Source organism: Oncorhynchus tshawytscha, linkage group LG09 (genome assembly GCF_018296145.1).
Source record: "Oncorhynchus tshawytscha isolate Ot180627B linkage group LG09, Otsh_v2.0, whole genome shotgun sequence".
NCBI classification, from domain to species: Eukaryota; Metazoa; Chordata; class Actinopteri; order Salmoniformes; family Salmonidae; genus Oncorhynchus; species Oncorhynchus tshawytscha.
The window spans coordinates 30,277,335-30,290,893 of record NC_056437.1 but is presented as its reverse complement, the minus strand read 5'-3'; the positions used below and the strand labels follow the sequence as shown (position 1 = coordinate 30,290,893).

Here is a 13,559-nt window from a genome sequence, read left to right as displayed (position 1 = left end):
TTGCATGTGAGTTGTTGGTAAGGTCAGGGGTTAAAGGAACATTTACTTTGCCTTTAATATTAAAACTACCTTCAAACTGTTGTGTTGCGTGGTAGGATGCCATGCTACTGCTCCATTTAATCCCTGGGAAAGCGGGGTTGTGCTTGGATTCCTATTTGATTTAATCCCTGGGAAAGTGGGGTTGTGCTTGGATTCCCATGTGATTTAATCCCTGGGAAAGTGGGGTTGTGCTTGGATTCCCATGTGATTTAATCCCTGGGAAAGTGGGGTTGTGCTTGGATTCCTATTTGATTTAATCCCTGGGAAAGCGGGGTTGTGCTTGGATTCCTATTTGATTTAATCCCTGGGAAAGCGGGGTTGTGCTTGGATTCCCATGTGATTTAATCCCTGGGAAAGTGGGGTTGTGCTTGGATTCCCATGTGATTTAATCCCTGGGAAAGTGGGGTTGTGCTTGGATTCCCATGTGATTTAATCCCTGGGAAAGTGGGGTTGAGCTTGGATTCCCATGTGATTTAATCCCTGGGAAAGCGGGGTTGTGCTTGGATTCCCATGTGATTCTAACCAGGACTTGGACTCAGACAAGCAGTGTTTTGGAGGTGGTCTGGAGCTACCTTAATCTTCAACATTGTCTGATATTTCAAAACCATCTCAAACTGCCATTTCAAGATTGAATAGCCACATCTTGTATGTGCACCCTCTCTACAATGATCCCAACAGTCTTTCGATAAAACATTTATTAGATTTAATTATTACAGTATTAATAACATAAAATACTAATAACACTCATTATACAGTATTTTTTGTTGTCTAAAAAAGTACAACACAGTACTTTTAAGTAATGGTTTGAATCTCAAAAGTTTGTACTGACTCTATGTACCATCCAACACATCCTCTTAATACTAAAACTCAATATATTCAATGTCCATAATGTTAAACCAGGCTGTATCACAACCGGCCGTGATTGGGAGTCCCATAAAGTGGCCCACAATTGGCCCAGCGTTGTCTGGGTTTGGCCGGTGTAGGCCGTCATTGTATATAAGAATTTGTTCTTAACTGACTTGCCTATTCGAATGCTCAGTTAAATAAAGGTTCAAATTAAAACATAAAAATACATTTAAAAATACACAAATTATTATATGCATTGTTGTTCATGATGATTACATAGATTTGATTTGTGTATGCTAACATCAGCAGCACAGGGGTTTTAATTGTGTAGGATTGTAATTGTATACAAAAAAATAGATGGTATATTTACATAACATTTTAAAAATGAGGCACAAATTGGACAGAAAGGAAGGCAAGGCCTCTGTTTCTAACTTTTAATTAAGTCTCTGTGTCATTGTGTCATTCTTAGATATTAAACAGAACAATTCACTTAACCATGTAAATGTACTGTGTGTATATTAAAGTAACTAGTTAAATCAAATATTCTTACAGTATATGGTCTTCTTACATTGCATTGTATCCATCAGTAAAGACCTGTGTCACATATACACTGAGTATACCAAACATTAGGCACACTTTCCTAATATTGAGTTGAACACCCCCCTTTTTGCACTCAGAACCGCATCAATTCATCGGGGCATGGACTCTACAAGATGTTAAAAGCGTTCCACAGGGATCCTGGCCCATGTTGACTCCAATGGTTGCCACAGTTCTGTCAAGTTGTCTGGATGTCCTTTGGGTGGTGAACCATTCTTGATTTCTTGATACACATGGGAAACCGTTGAGCATTTAAAACCCAGCACTGTTGCAGTTCTTGACACAAACCAATGTGCCTGACACCTATTACCATACTCCTATTACCATACTCCTATTACCATACCATAAGTCACTTAAATTATTTTTAAATTCACCTTCTGAATGGTACACATACACAATCCGTGTCTCAACTGTCTCAAGGCTTAAAAATACTTCTTTAACCTGTCTCCTCCCCTTCATCTACACTGATTGAAGTGGATTAACAAGTGGCATCAATAAGGGATCATAGCTTTCACCTGGATTCACCTGGTCAGTCTATGTCATGGAAAGAGCATGTGTTTTGTGTGCTGAGTGCACCATACAGTGAGATACAAGAAAGACAAGAATTCCGCAGGGTATAGGTGATCTGCAGCGTCCTCCTAATGTGTTGTGTAAAGACTAAGGTCTGAATAAGGTTGAAGGCTAAAACAGAGATCTAACTTTTTCATTTTGTTCTAACATAACAAATCCCACAAAAGCCCACAGCAGACTTGTTGAATTAATTTCACAACTGCTTTGCCACTAACTGTTCGAGGTTTTTGGCATTTTCATGTCACAGGCCTTATAAAAAATAAAATGCACACATGTAAATCACACATAACAAGAAATGGTTAAGCTAAAACTCAAAACACAGTATGAAATATTTATCAAAAAGGATTACATCATATCAAGACGATACCATTTTCAGTCATCTACTGCTAAAAAGACAAATAAGTAAGTAAGAGTAAGAAGTGAATAAATCTTAGCTCTCAATGATATGAAGACGATGATGATGTGTCCTATAACCTGTGACCAGGTTAAGGGGGGGTTGCCTTGCCGCCCTAACTGGGGAGGTATCGTTTGTTTTCCCCAGGGAATGGAAAATCTGGGACAGAGTTGAAATGTCCCGTGAGGAAGATGGCGACCGTTCCGATGGAGAAGAGAGCCATGGCCACCCAGAAACAAACCTTGTCAATCATCTTCCCAATCAATACCCAGCTCTCCATTTCCTATGGGACAGTTAACAGTGAGTCAGAAGGGGGTAGAAGTGGGGAGATAATAACCCACAATGTTCTATCAGGATTTCTCAACTCTCAGCTCATCGTGGGCCAGTATTCACAAAGTGTCTCAGAGTAAGCCTTTTAATCATAATTATTTATTTTATCACAAATAAATCTGGATTAGCACTCTTTGTGAACACGGCCTTGCACTGGCTGAATTCAGATGAAATTGACCCCTGATCCCCAGAGTAAAAGCAATACTTACTGATCCAATGTCATTTGCTTGCTTTGTGCTCTCAGTGATAAAGTTACAAGCATCCACACATTCCTTGATTTCAGGAGCAGCTTGGGCGAGGCTCTTGTACAGGCTGGCTGTGGTGCTCACATCAATCCCATCCACTAGAGAGGGTAGAAGAGACACATCAATATCATTCACTAGAGGGTAGCAGAGACACATCAATACCATCCACTAGAGGGTAGCAGTGACACATCAATACCATCCACTAGAGGGTAGCAGAGACACATCAATATCATCCACTAGTGTAGCAGAGACACATCAATATCATCCACTAGAGGGTAGCAGAGACACATCAATACCATCCACTAGAGGGTAGCAGTGACACATCAATACCATCCACTAGAGGGTAGCAGAGACACATCAATATCATCTACTAGTGTAGCAGAGACATATACAGTTACCTAAAGGTATGCTGATGATGGACCACAGTGCTGATATTTATCCACTCTCCTTTTCCCATTGATTGTGATACATATTTATAATAGCAAATACAACCAAAATGCTTTTTAAAACCAATTCCAATTGAGCCACACACATCTATTCAGAAAAGTGGCTTGCTGGATAATGCACATACATTCCACTCCGTATTTATTTGGACAGTGAGGCTAAAACGTTTAATTTCGTTCTATACTCCATAATTTTAGATTTGAGATCAAATGGTTAATATGAGGCGATAGTACAGAATGTTACCTTTTATTTGAGGGTATTTTCATACATATCTGTTTTACCGTTTAGAAATGAAAGCACTTTACGTATTTAGTCCCCCAATTTGAAGGTGTCATATTTGGACAAATGAATTTATAGTGTATTAATGTAGTCAAAGGTTTAGTATTTGTTATCATATTCCTAGCACACAATGACTACATCACGTTTGTCACTCTACAAACCTGTTGGATGCCTTTGCAATTTTTTAAAGTTTCTGTTTAGGATTATCTTGTGCCCAATAGAAATGAATGGCATATAATGCATTGTGTTATTCTGGAGTCACTTTTATTGTAAATAATAATATAATATGTTTCTAAACACTTTTAGAATAATGTACCTTGATTACAGAGAATCATTAATGAATCGTGAATAATGATAAATGTGAAGAATTTACAGATGCACAAGGATCATACCCCCAAAACATGCTAACCTCTCACCATTACCAATAACAGGGGAGGTTAGCATTTTCGGGGGGGGGTGATATTTATGCTTCTGTAATTTACTCACTCATCATTATTCACAATTCAACATAATCCATAACATTTTCCAAATAGTTATGACACCTTCAGATGGGGTGACTAGATAAATAAAATGTGTTAATTTCTAAATGGTACAACAGATACAGCATGTATGAAAATACCCTAAAATAAAAGGTGACATTCTGTACTGTCGCCTCAAATAAACATTCCCCCATGTGCTACCCTTCACTCCCTACCAGTATCTCTTTCCTTAATCTTACCAACAGATCGTGTGAGGCCATGCCTCTCTCTCTGTTTGTCAAACATCATCTCGCTGCGTGGCTGTTTTAGCACATACTCCTCCGCTCTCTGCATCAGGCCGAACGAGCTACGCCGTCGCTCCCTCACTCCATTCACCTCCGCCTCCGCCTCGCCATCATCCACCAGAGGGTCCATACCCAGAAATCGAGGGACAAGCTCCAGGAAGAGCTGAACAGAGGAGAGGAACGGTGGAATAGGTATTAGTTTGGCAAGAAAAAAGTTGAATATTCGTTCTGATAAATTAGCATTTTATCATATCGTATTGTTTCTTAATACAGATTACATTTACTTTGTCCATTCTATGTCTGTTTGGGCCAGTGTTACAGGAGCCTTGACTTTGGTTTTGATTTCAACCTACCATGTTATTACACAGTTACTGTATACATACGTGTTTGATAGTGTGAGACATGGTGTGGGTGTTGGGACTGCGGAGGGAGATGTTGAGCACCACGATTTGGTTGGTGGCGATGAGCGTTGTCACAGACATGACAAAGATCAAGTACCTGGGAAGAGAAGAACAGACAGATGTGGATGGAGAGGGGATTGAGCTCTCTTATGGTGTTACAGAAATACTGTGTATGGAGGAAGGCAGTAAGCAAGAGACTGGAGAAATTCTTACTCACTTGCCAATGAGAGGGACATTGAGAGATGTCTCAGGGACCTTCTGAGCAATAAGAAAGAGGAAGACAGTCTGAGCCAGCAGGACAGAGATGGACACAGTCAACTTCTGTCCCCCAGCTGTGAAGAGGACAATGGAGAGTCAGAGGGGTACAGAAAGGAGTGCAGTGCTTTTCCCATCATCATCCTCATAGATGACAACAGGCATATTATACTGTACTCTAGCAATTCCAGACATAACATGGGAGTGGTCTAGTGTTTCCAAATGCTTCCAAGTGCTTTAGTTGGGATGCAGAAACCTATTGACGTTCTATCGCACAGGCTAACCGAGTCCAACTAAAGTCCAACAACATACAGTGCATTCTCTAGTTTGAAACTCAAAACCATTATATCTATGTTGGAGCATTTCTTAAATATAAATCATTTGAAATAATAGTCAATATACAAAGCAACACTAGTAACACTAGCGGACAACTGCTAACTTCAGTTGGGGATGGCATACTGCATCATCTTCCTGTTTCACTAACCCTAAGTTACACCCTTATACCACTGACCAATCAGCAGCAACGTTGCCACTGACCCTGTGCAGGTAGGAAGTAGGCCAGGACGACCAAGGAGGAGATAAGTGAGCAGGGCAGAATGATGTTGATGATGTAGAACAGAGGTTTCCTCTGGATGACCAGGTTGAAGGAGATCTCCTGGTACTCCAGGTCATCAGGAGTGTAGCGTGAGTTGATCAGCTTCCTGGCTGGCCGGTGCTTTATGGCCCACTCACCATTCTCTAACAGGTTGGAAACAAAGACACTGGGATGAGTAGAAACCATTTCATTAGGATTGGACCAGTTGACGGGTTGTGTCAGTTGTTTGCAGATAGGTGTAGGCCTACAGATTGATTTTGACGAACTACAAAGTTTCATATACTGTATTTTGGTCACACATGCAGGACCAGAGTAGTAGTGGGAACCTATCAAGGTGGGGTAGTAGGTTTTGAAATATAATTTATTCAAATACCAGTGAAGGCCTCAGGATCAATGTCCACCCACTCAATGGGCTGTTCAGTCTCCGTGTCAACAGCCAGCATGATTTCCAACTCATTTGCACTGTATGTCTGGGACCTAAAGACTAAAGTGCAGTTCTGGTAGTCAAAGGGGAAGTAGGTGATTTCTATGGCACATGTGCTGCGGTAGATAGCTGGAGGCAGCCAGTACATGTAGCCACTGGAGTAGATTAACACATTGGCATAGTAGGCCACGTCAAACTTGCCATCAATGCTGCAGAGGAGGAGGGAGAGAGGAGAGGGAACGGAGGAAGGGAAGAGAGGAGGTGGAAGGAAAGGGTAGAGGGCGATGAAAAGAGTTCAAGAGTCTATTGGTCAAAACATAGCAGTGCCACAGAAGGGGGGAAATCAGAATGAGGAAAAAAGCCAAAGGAAAAAGAAGTTGAAAGCCCTCCTCTACTGACTCACTTGTTCTCAAGGACAATGTCAGGAAGCCACACTGTGTTGTAAGGCACACGGATAACCTCGATGCCAAAATACTCAGAGGTGTTCCAGGCCAGGCGAATATCATTCCATTGCTGTGGGAGGGAGCAAAGGGTGTAGGCAGAGTAGAGAGCGTGAGAGGATCAGAGGGAATAAAAGACACACACGTAGAAATCAGGTAAAAGTAGGAGAAAATTAAATAAAACAGAAATAATCTAGTCAAAGACGTATGCAGGAAACACATGTTAAACTAATTGAGAAGATACAATATCAACAAAAAAAATGGTTTACAATGAGAGAAACACTCACGATCTCAATCCAGACATTAGTCGTGAGAGTCTCTTCCTTTTCGTTCTGTAACAGAGGACATATATAATGGTCAGATGCAGACATTTGTCTACTTTATTTGGGTAGCCTACATAACCTTACAGGAATACATGTGGAGGTGCAGTGAGATTGTGAAAGGGTAGTTGGTAACTGTGGCAACTCTATGGGATTATGCTGGACAGTTTGATATGTGATAGTACTGTAGTGCACCTAGGGCTGTTGCGGCCACACTGTTGCCACCAAACCAGCGGTCACAAGTCATGAAGGCAGTCAAATTCCACATTACCATTTAGTCATGGTAATTAGGCTTCTCCAAGCTCTGATGCTGCTGATGGTCATTAGTAGCATACCAAACTTGCTAACTGCCTGGTACTCAGCACTATATTGTCCCTCTAATCACTCTGACATCCATTCAAATGTATTCAAAAATATAATCAATCACGTCATGAGAGCCCATGAGCTCATGTTGCGCAACATTTATATAGGCTATGCAATTGCAGGAGAAATGACCACTAATAAAAAGGATGCCATCAGCTTTCTATAGGCTGGGCCTACCATATTTATTTCTCAACTTTCCAACTACAGATGGCCCCGGGGAGGATAGCTGCCATTTCGTGGGCTCTTAACCAACCGTGCTTTTTCTGTTCGTTTTTCGCATTTTTTGTCATTTTTTTTGTACATAATGCTGCTGCTACCGTCTGTTATGACCGAAAAGAGATTCTGGAAATCAGAACAGCGATTACTCACCTTGAACTGTATGAAGAATTTCTCTTTAATTAATCAGATGAAAGGGCTTTACTCCAGACACCCAAACAGGCCCTCATCCCCGTCATTCGGAGGAGAAAGAGACTGAAAAGATATCGCGGAAAGAGATCGGGGTGCCTTGTGAGGATCCGGTGACGAGTGGCTAATCTGCCCTTGCCATCCATACTACTGGCCAACGTACAATTGCTGGAAAATAAATTGGACGAACTAAAAGCACAGATATCCTACCAAAAGGACATTAAAAACGGTAATATCTTATGTTTCACCAAGCCATGGCTGAACGACGACATGAATAACATACAGCTGGCATTAAAGTGGCCGGGGACTTTAATGTAGGGAAACTTAAAACCCGTTTTACCTCATTTATATCAGCATGTTAAATGTGCAACCATAGGGGAAAAAACTCTAGACCATCTTTACTCCACATACAGAGATGCGTACAAAGCTCTTCCTCGAACTCCATTTGGCAAATCTGACCATAATTCTATCCTCCTGATTCCTGCTTACAAGCAAAAATTAAAACAGGAAGCACGAGTGACTCGGTCAGTAAAAAAGCGGTCAGATGAAGCAGATGCTAGCACAGACTGGAATATGTCCCGGTATTTTTTCAGATGGAATTGAGGAGTACACCACATCAGTCACTGGCTTCGTCAATAAGTGCATCGATGACGTCGTCCCCACAGTGATCGTATGTACATTCCCCAACCAGAAGCCATGGATTACAGGCAAGATCCACACTGAGCTAAAGGGTAGAGCTGCCGCTTTCAAAGAGCGAGACTCTAACCCGGACGCTTATAAGGAATCCCGCTATAACCTCCGACGAACCATCAAACAGGCAAAGCGTCAATACAGGACTAAGATCTTTTCAAAATATCACATCATGCAGCCTTACAATGAATTAAAAATCAAAACATATAGCCCAACGTTTGTAGAACAACTAAAGTTACATGAATAACTCTAAATTAAGCATATAGGAGTACCTATTTTTTTGTTTACCGCTCAGCACAGAATAGCCGCGTGAGTACACTCCCTCAAATAGTTTGGGGAAAATATCCTTTCTATTTTATTCAGCTTTGTTCAATTGTATTCTTCATACTATAAAATAATGCCACAGAATTATAGGCAAATCTTGTCTGCTAAATTAACTAGTGTAACCCACAGCCATTTGGCATAGCCAGATCAGGACATAACATAAGGACAACTCAGAGTATGCTATTCTTTTCTTCTGAAATAGACTACATTTTCTTCATATCATGCTTCTTTAGACCTGTCTAAAATAAAAAATGAAATTATTTATTGTGAAGGGGGAGGCTATATTACATGGATTTATTAGACTTTTTTTTTTTAAATGTACACATTCCAACGGTTTGTGTGTGGAAGCCAGGAGATACTAAATGTGTTTTTGTTAATTAAAGGTCAATTACCGTGAGACCGACAGTTATTTGCTTGACAATCACTGGCTGACGAAATGTTGTGACCACCACAGCTCGCATGGTTGAAGCACAGGACTGTTTGGCAATGTGTATGGAATGTTGTTGGGTTGCAGCAGGTGTGTAATATGTGTGTGTAATATGTTTGGTATGTGTTGTGTGTTGTTATATGGCATTGTTATGTTGCAGCAGTAAGTCAAGTCAAGTTTATTTGCATATGCACAGCAGAGGAGGCTGTTGGAAGGAGCTATAGGAGGACAGGCTCATCGTAATGGCTGGAATGGAATAAATGGAACAGAGTCAAACATGTGCTTTCCATATGTTTGATGTGTTCCATTTATTCCATTCTAGCCTTTACAATGTGCCCCTCCTATAGCTCCTTCCACCAGCCTCCTCTGATGCACAGGATACACAAGGTAAGCAGGACAATGAAATGCTTGGTACAATGAAATTCTTATTGAGATGCATAATGTGTGTAATGTGTGTGTGTGTGTGTACTATGTGTTGTTGGCGTTATACTGCATCAGGTGTGGTCTGTCTCTCACCAGGGAGATGAGGTTGGTGAGGATCAGCTTGACCTGCACCTCCACCTTGTCAGTGGGGTGCGCCGCTGGACGGATGTTCTTGTTGTAGCCTCTGAACAGGTCCCCAATCAGCTTAGACTCCTCATTACAACTCACTGCACAAGGCAGTGTGTGTGTGTGCGAGAGAGAGAATGAGAGAGAGAGAGTAGGTGAGTGAGTGAGTGAGTGAGTGAGTGAGTGAGTGAGTGAGTGAGTGAGTGAGCAAGAGGACACAGCAGAGTGCCATGGCAATATATGATGAGATATGGGTGGAGTAAAACCCATAGGGACTGCAACACATAACACTTACCATTTCAAACGACAAATAACACTTAAAGTGCCAAATGACCTTAAATGGTCAGTGACCGATTGCTTTGCTAAAATCACCCATTGAACCCTTTTCAATTAACATGTTTGACATTTAGGCATGTCAACCCTAACACCAAAAGTTGTAACAATGTTTGTGAAAGTTTTTACAGCGCCTATAAAAACATGAACATGACATCTGCCTCACAGGAACAATAATAACAAGCCCATAGAAACACCAAAATAACAGTCGCAGACACATTTGGCATGGAGACCGGAATTAATAGTCAAAACACCGAGAGGTGCCATTGCCAAGAACCTTGATCCTGGCCATGAGAAAAAATAATCAATATACGCACTTACCTGGTATTGTCACACCCCAGAGTAGGCCTGCAGTTGCAATCAAACACGTCCAAAAGGAGTACCTTGCCATCGCAAAGTTCATTGCTCTTTACGCACAGTTCCAGATTTGAGTGAAGTACAAATTCAAAGAAAGAGAAAGCGAGAGGTTATTTCCGAGTGGCTCGTCGTCTCCCTTCTCCCGCTGCCCCTCGTCTCGCTCCTCCAGCTGTCGCTACCCTTGGCTCGGGTTACACACCAACCGGGAAGCGCTAAACTCGGTCTTAAAGTCACACTCGGGTCGTTCATAATAATAATCATTATCAGTATTCTATAGGGTAGTTATGACAATACTCCGATTATGAAGGGGACCTTTTCTGCTTGATATGTCAGCGGGTTTCATACTAGTAATAGCCCACAATGTTCTGAATGTAGGATGGAATGGGATAGTGTACATTTAACAAAGTAGCCTATCTCTGTTTTACAAATATTGCATCTAGAGGCCCAATATGCCTAGACCACAGCTGACCACTTCGAAAACGTGTGTGCGTGTGTGTGTCGACGCTACTGGTGAGCAAGGTGAACAGGTGACGGGGATCCAGTTTGGAAGCCGTTCCATTGCACTGCCCCCACTCTCTACCCGGGGAGGGTATAAATAAATAGTGTCTATTCTGCGCTCCTTGCAGTTTGCACTGCGGGGCTCTGGTGAAACGGGAACAATCTCTGGGGGATTGTGGTGGGGTGATTTTGTCACGATGACGGCTGGTTATAGACGACAGATAGGACGGGGTCCCGTGAAGATGAATTATGTACCAGGGCATGTGTGTGTGTGTGTGTGTGTGTGTGTGTGTGTTTTGTGTGAGTTCAGATTGGAGACGCCGGATGCGCCTGTTACATTTAGTTGAGTGACAAAACACCAGCCAGTGGCAGCAGTCGAGAGGTAAGAATCCAATCATCAGCATATCAGCATAAAATTGTCGTTGGTATTTGATAACGACGTCAACCAACGTTAATTAACATGTCCATTGAATAAATAAAATGAAGGTCTAATGAACATGTATTGTCGATACCGGGAGGTATAAACCGAAATTTGTTGCAGCTTTTGATCAATTCGATTTTTTCCCTCAAATTTGATCATGCAGCTGGCTGGATGTTAATACAATGTTGATGAAGTTGTCTATGATAAACAACAAGACAATTATGCCTTGTATAATGTGTTCCGTGTGAATTCCGCCGTCTGCGAAGTGCCTCTAAAAATACATGAGTGAAACGGAGATGCGCTCCTTTGAGGTAACCGGGACCTCTGTATCTGGGAGACAAATTCAAGCCACAGAGCAGGAAACATGTCCCACATGTCCCACATAACATAAACTATTATCATGCACACCTACCTTCAATGTTGCAATTGTCTAAATTATATTTATACTTTGATTGACCCCACACCCTCTCTCACACACCCCATCTCTCTCTCTCGCGTGCGCTCATACACACACACAGTTGTGTTCGAATACTCATACTAACCACACTAACGTAAATTGAGTATGTAGTATGCTTATTAGTCACAATATGGATATAGTTAGTATGCCAAAGGTTCCCAGATGTTGGGAACATTCCCCGAAGTTTGAAGTATAAAAGCAATGGACACTATTTCCGTGCTTTTAGGGCCCATAATGCAATGTTTCAGAAAATTGGTATGGCTTCACATGGTTTGTCCTCTGACAAATCAACTGTAAATTTCGGTGTTCCTCAAGGTTCCGTTTTAGGACCACTATTGTTTTCACTATATATTTTACCTCTTGGGGATGTTATTCGAAAACATAATGTTAACTTTCACTGCTATGCGGATGACACACAGCTGTACATTTCAATGAAACCTGGTGAAGCCCCAAAATTGCCCTTGCTAGAAGCATGTGTTTCAGACATAAGGAAGTGGATGGCTGCAAACTTTCTACTTTTAAACTCAGAAAAAACAGAGATGCTTGTTCTAGGTCCCAAGAAACAAAGAGATCTTCTGTTGAATCTGACAATTAATCTTAATGGTTGTACAGTCGTCTCAAATAAAACTGTGAAGGACCTCGGCGTTACCCTCTGGCTTTTTCAAGGACAGCTTTTTTCCATATAGAAAAATCAGCTCCATTTTTATGGAACGGTCTGCCTACCCATGTCAGAGACGCAAACTTTGATCGGTCTCAACCTTTAAGTCTTTACTGAAGACTTATCTCTTCAGTGGGTCATATGATTGAGTGTAGTCTGGCCCAGGAGCGGGAAGGTGAACGGAAAGGCTCTGGAGCAACGAACCGCCCTTGCTGTCTCTGCCTGGCCGGTTCCCCTCTTTCCACTGGGATTCTCTGCCTCTAACCCTGTTACAGGGGCTGAGTCACTGGCTTACTGGGGCTCTCTCATGCCGTCCCTGGAAGGGGTGCGTCACCTGAGTGGGTTGATTCACTGATGTGGTCATCCTGTCTGGGTTGGCGCCCTCCCTTGGGTTGTGCCATGGCGGAGATCTTTGTGGGCTATACTCGGCCCTGTCTCAGGATGGTAAGTTGGTGGTTGAAGATATCCCTCTAGTGGTGTGGGGGCTGTGCTTTGGCAAAGTGGGTGGGGTTATATCCTTCCTGTTTGGCCCTGTCCGGGGGTGTCCTCGGATGGGTCCACAGTGTCTCCTGACCCCTCCTGTCTCAGCCTCCAGTATTTATGCTGCAGTAGTTTGTGTCGGGGGGCTAGGGTCAGTTTGTTATATCTGGAGTACTTCTCCTGTCCTATTCGGTGTCCTGTGTGAATCTAAGTGTGCGTTCTCTAATTCTCTCCTTCTCTCTTTCTTTCTCTCTCTCGGAGGACCTGAGCCCTAGGACCATGCCCCAGGATTACCTGACATGATGACTCCTTGCTGTCCCCAGTCCACCTGGCCGTGCTGCTGCTCCAGTTTCAACTGTTCTGCCTTCTTATTATTCGAACATGCTGGTCATTTATGAACATTTGAACATCTTGGCCATGTTCTGTTATAATCTCCATCCGGCACAGCCAGAAGAGGACTGGCCACCCCACATAGCCTGGTTCCTGTCTAGGTTTCTTCCTAGGTTTTGGCCTTTCTAGGGAGTTTTTCCTAGCCACCGTGCTTCTACACCTGCATTGCTTGCTGTTTGGGGTTTTAGGCTGGGTTTCTGTACAGCACTTTGAGATATCAGCTGATGTACGAAGGGCTATATAAATAATTTTGATTTGATTTTCA

The 13,559-nt window shown here is 42.3% G+C and overlaps 1 protein-coding gene across 1 annotated transcript; it reads right to left on the bottom strand.

Moving 5' to 3' along the window:
• Positions 1 to 1,304: 1,304 nt before the first annotated feature.
• Positions 1,305 to 10,597, bottom strand: chrne (cholinergic receptor, nicotinic, epsilon). Its single transcript, XM_024431598.2, has 11 exons — positions 10,355 to 10,597; positions 9,668 to 9,801; positions 6,910 to 6,954; positions 6,586 to 6,695; positions 6,132 to 6,391; positions 5,701 to 5,901; positions 5,126 to 5,240; positions 4,891 to 5,005; positions 4,463 to 4,670; positions 2,986 to 3,119; positions 1,305 to 2,729 (listed from the first exon to the last, which is right to left on the bottom strand). The coding sequence occupies exons 1-11, from the start codon at positions 10,434 to 10,436 to the stop codon at positions 2,562 to 2,564; spliced, it is 1,572 nt and encodes a 523-aa protein (XP_024287366.1). The 5' UTR covers positions 10,437 to 10,597; the 3' UTR covers positions 1,305 to 2,561.
• Between the last annotated feature and the right edge of the window lie 2,962 nt (positions 10,598 to 13,559).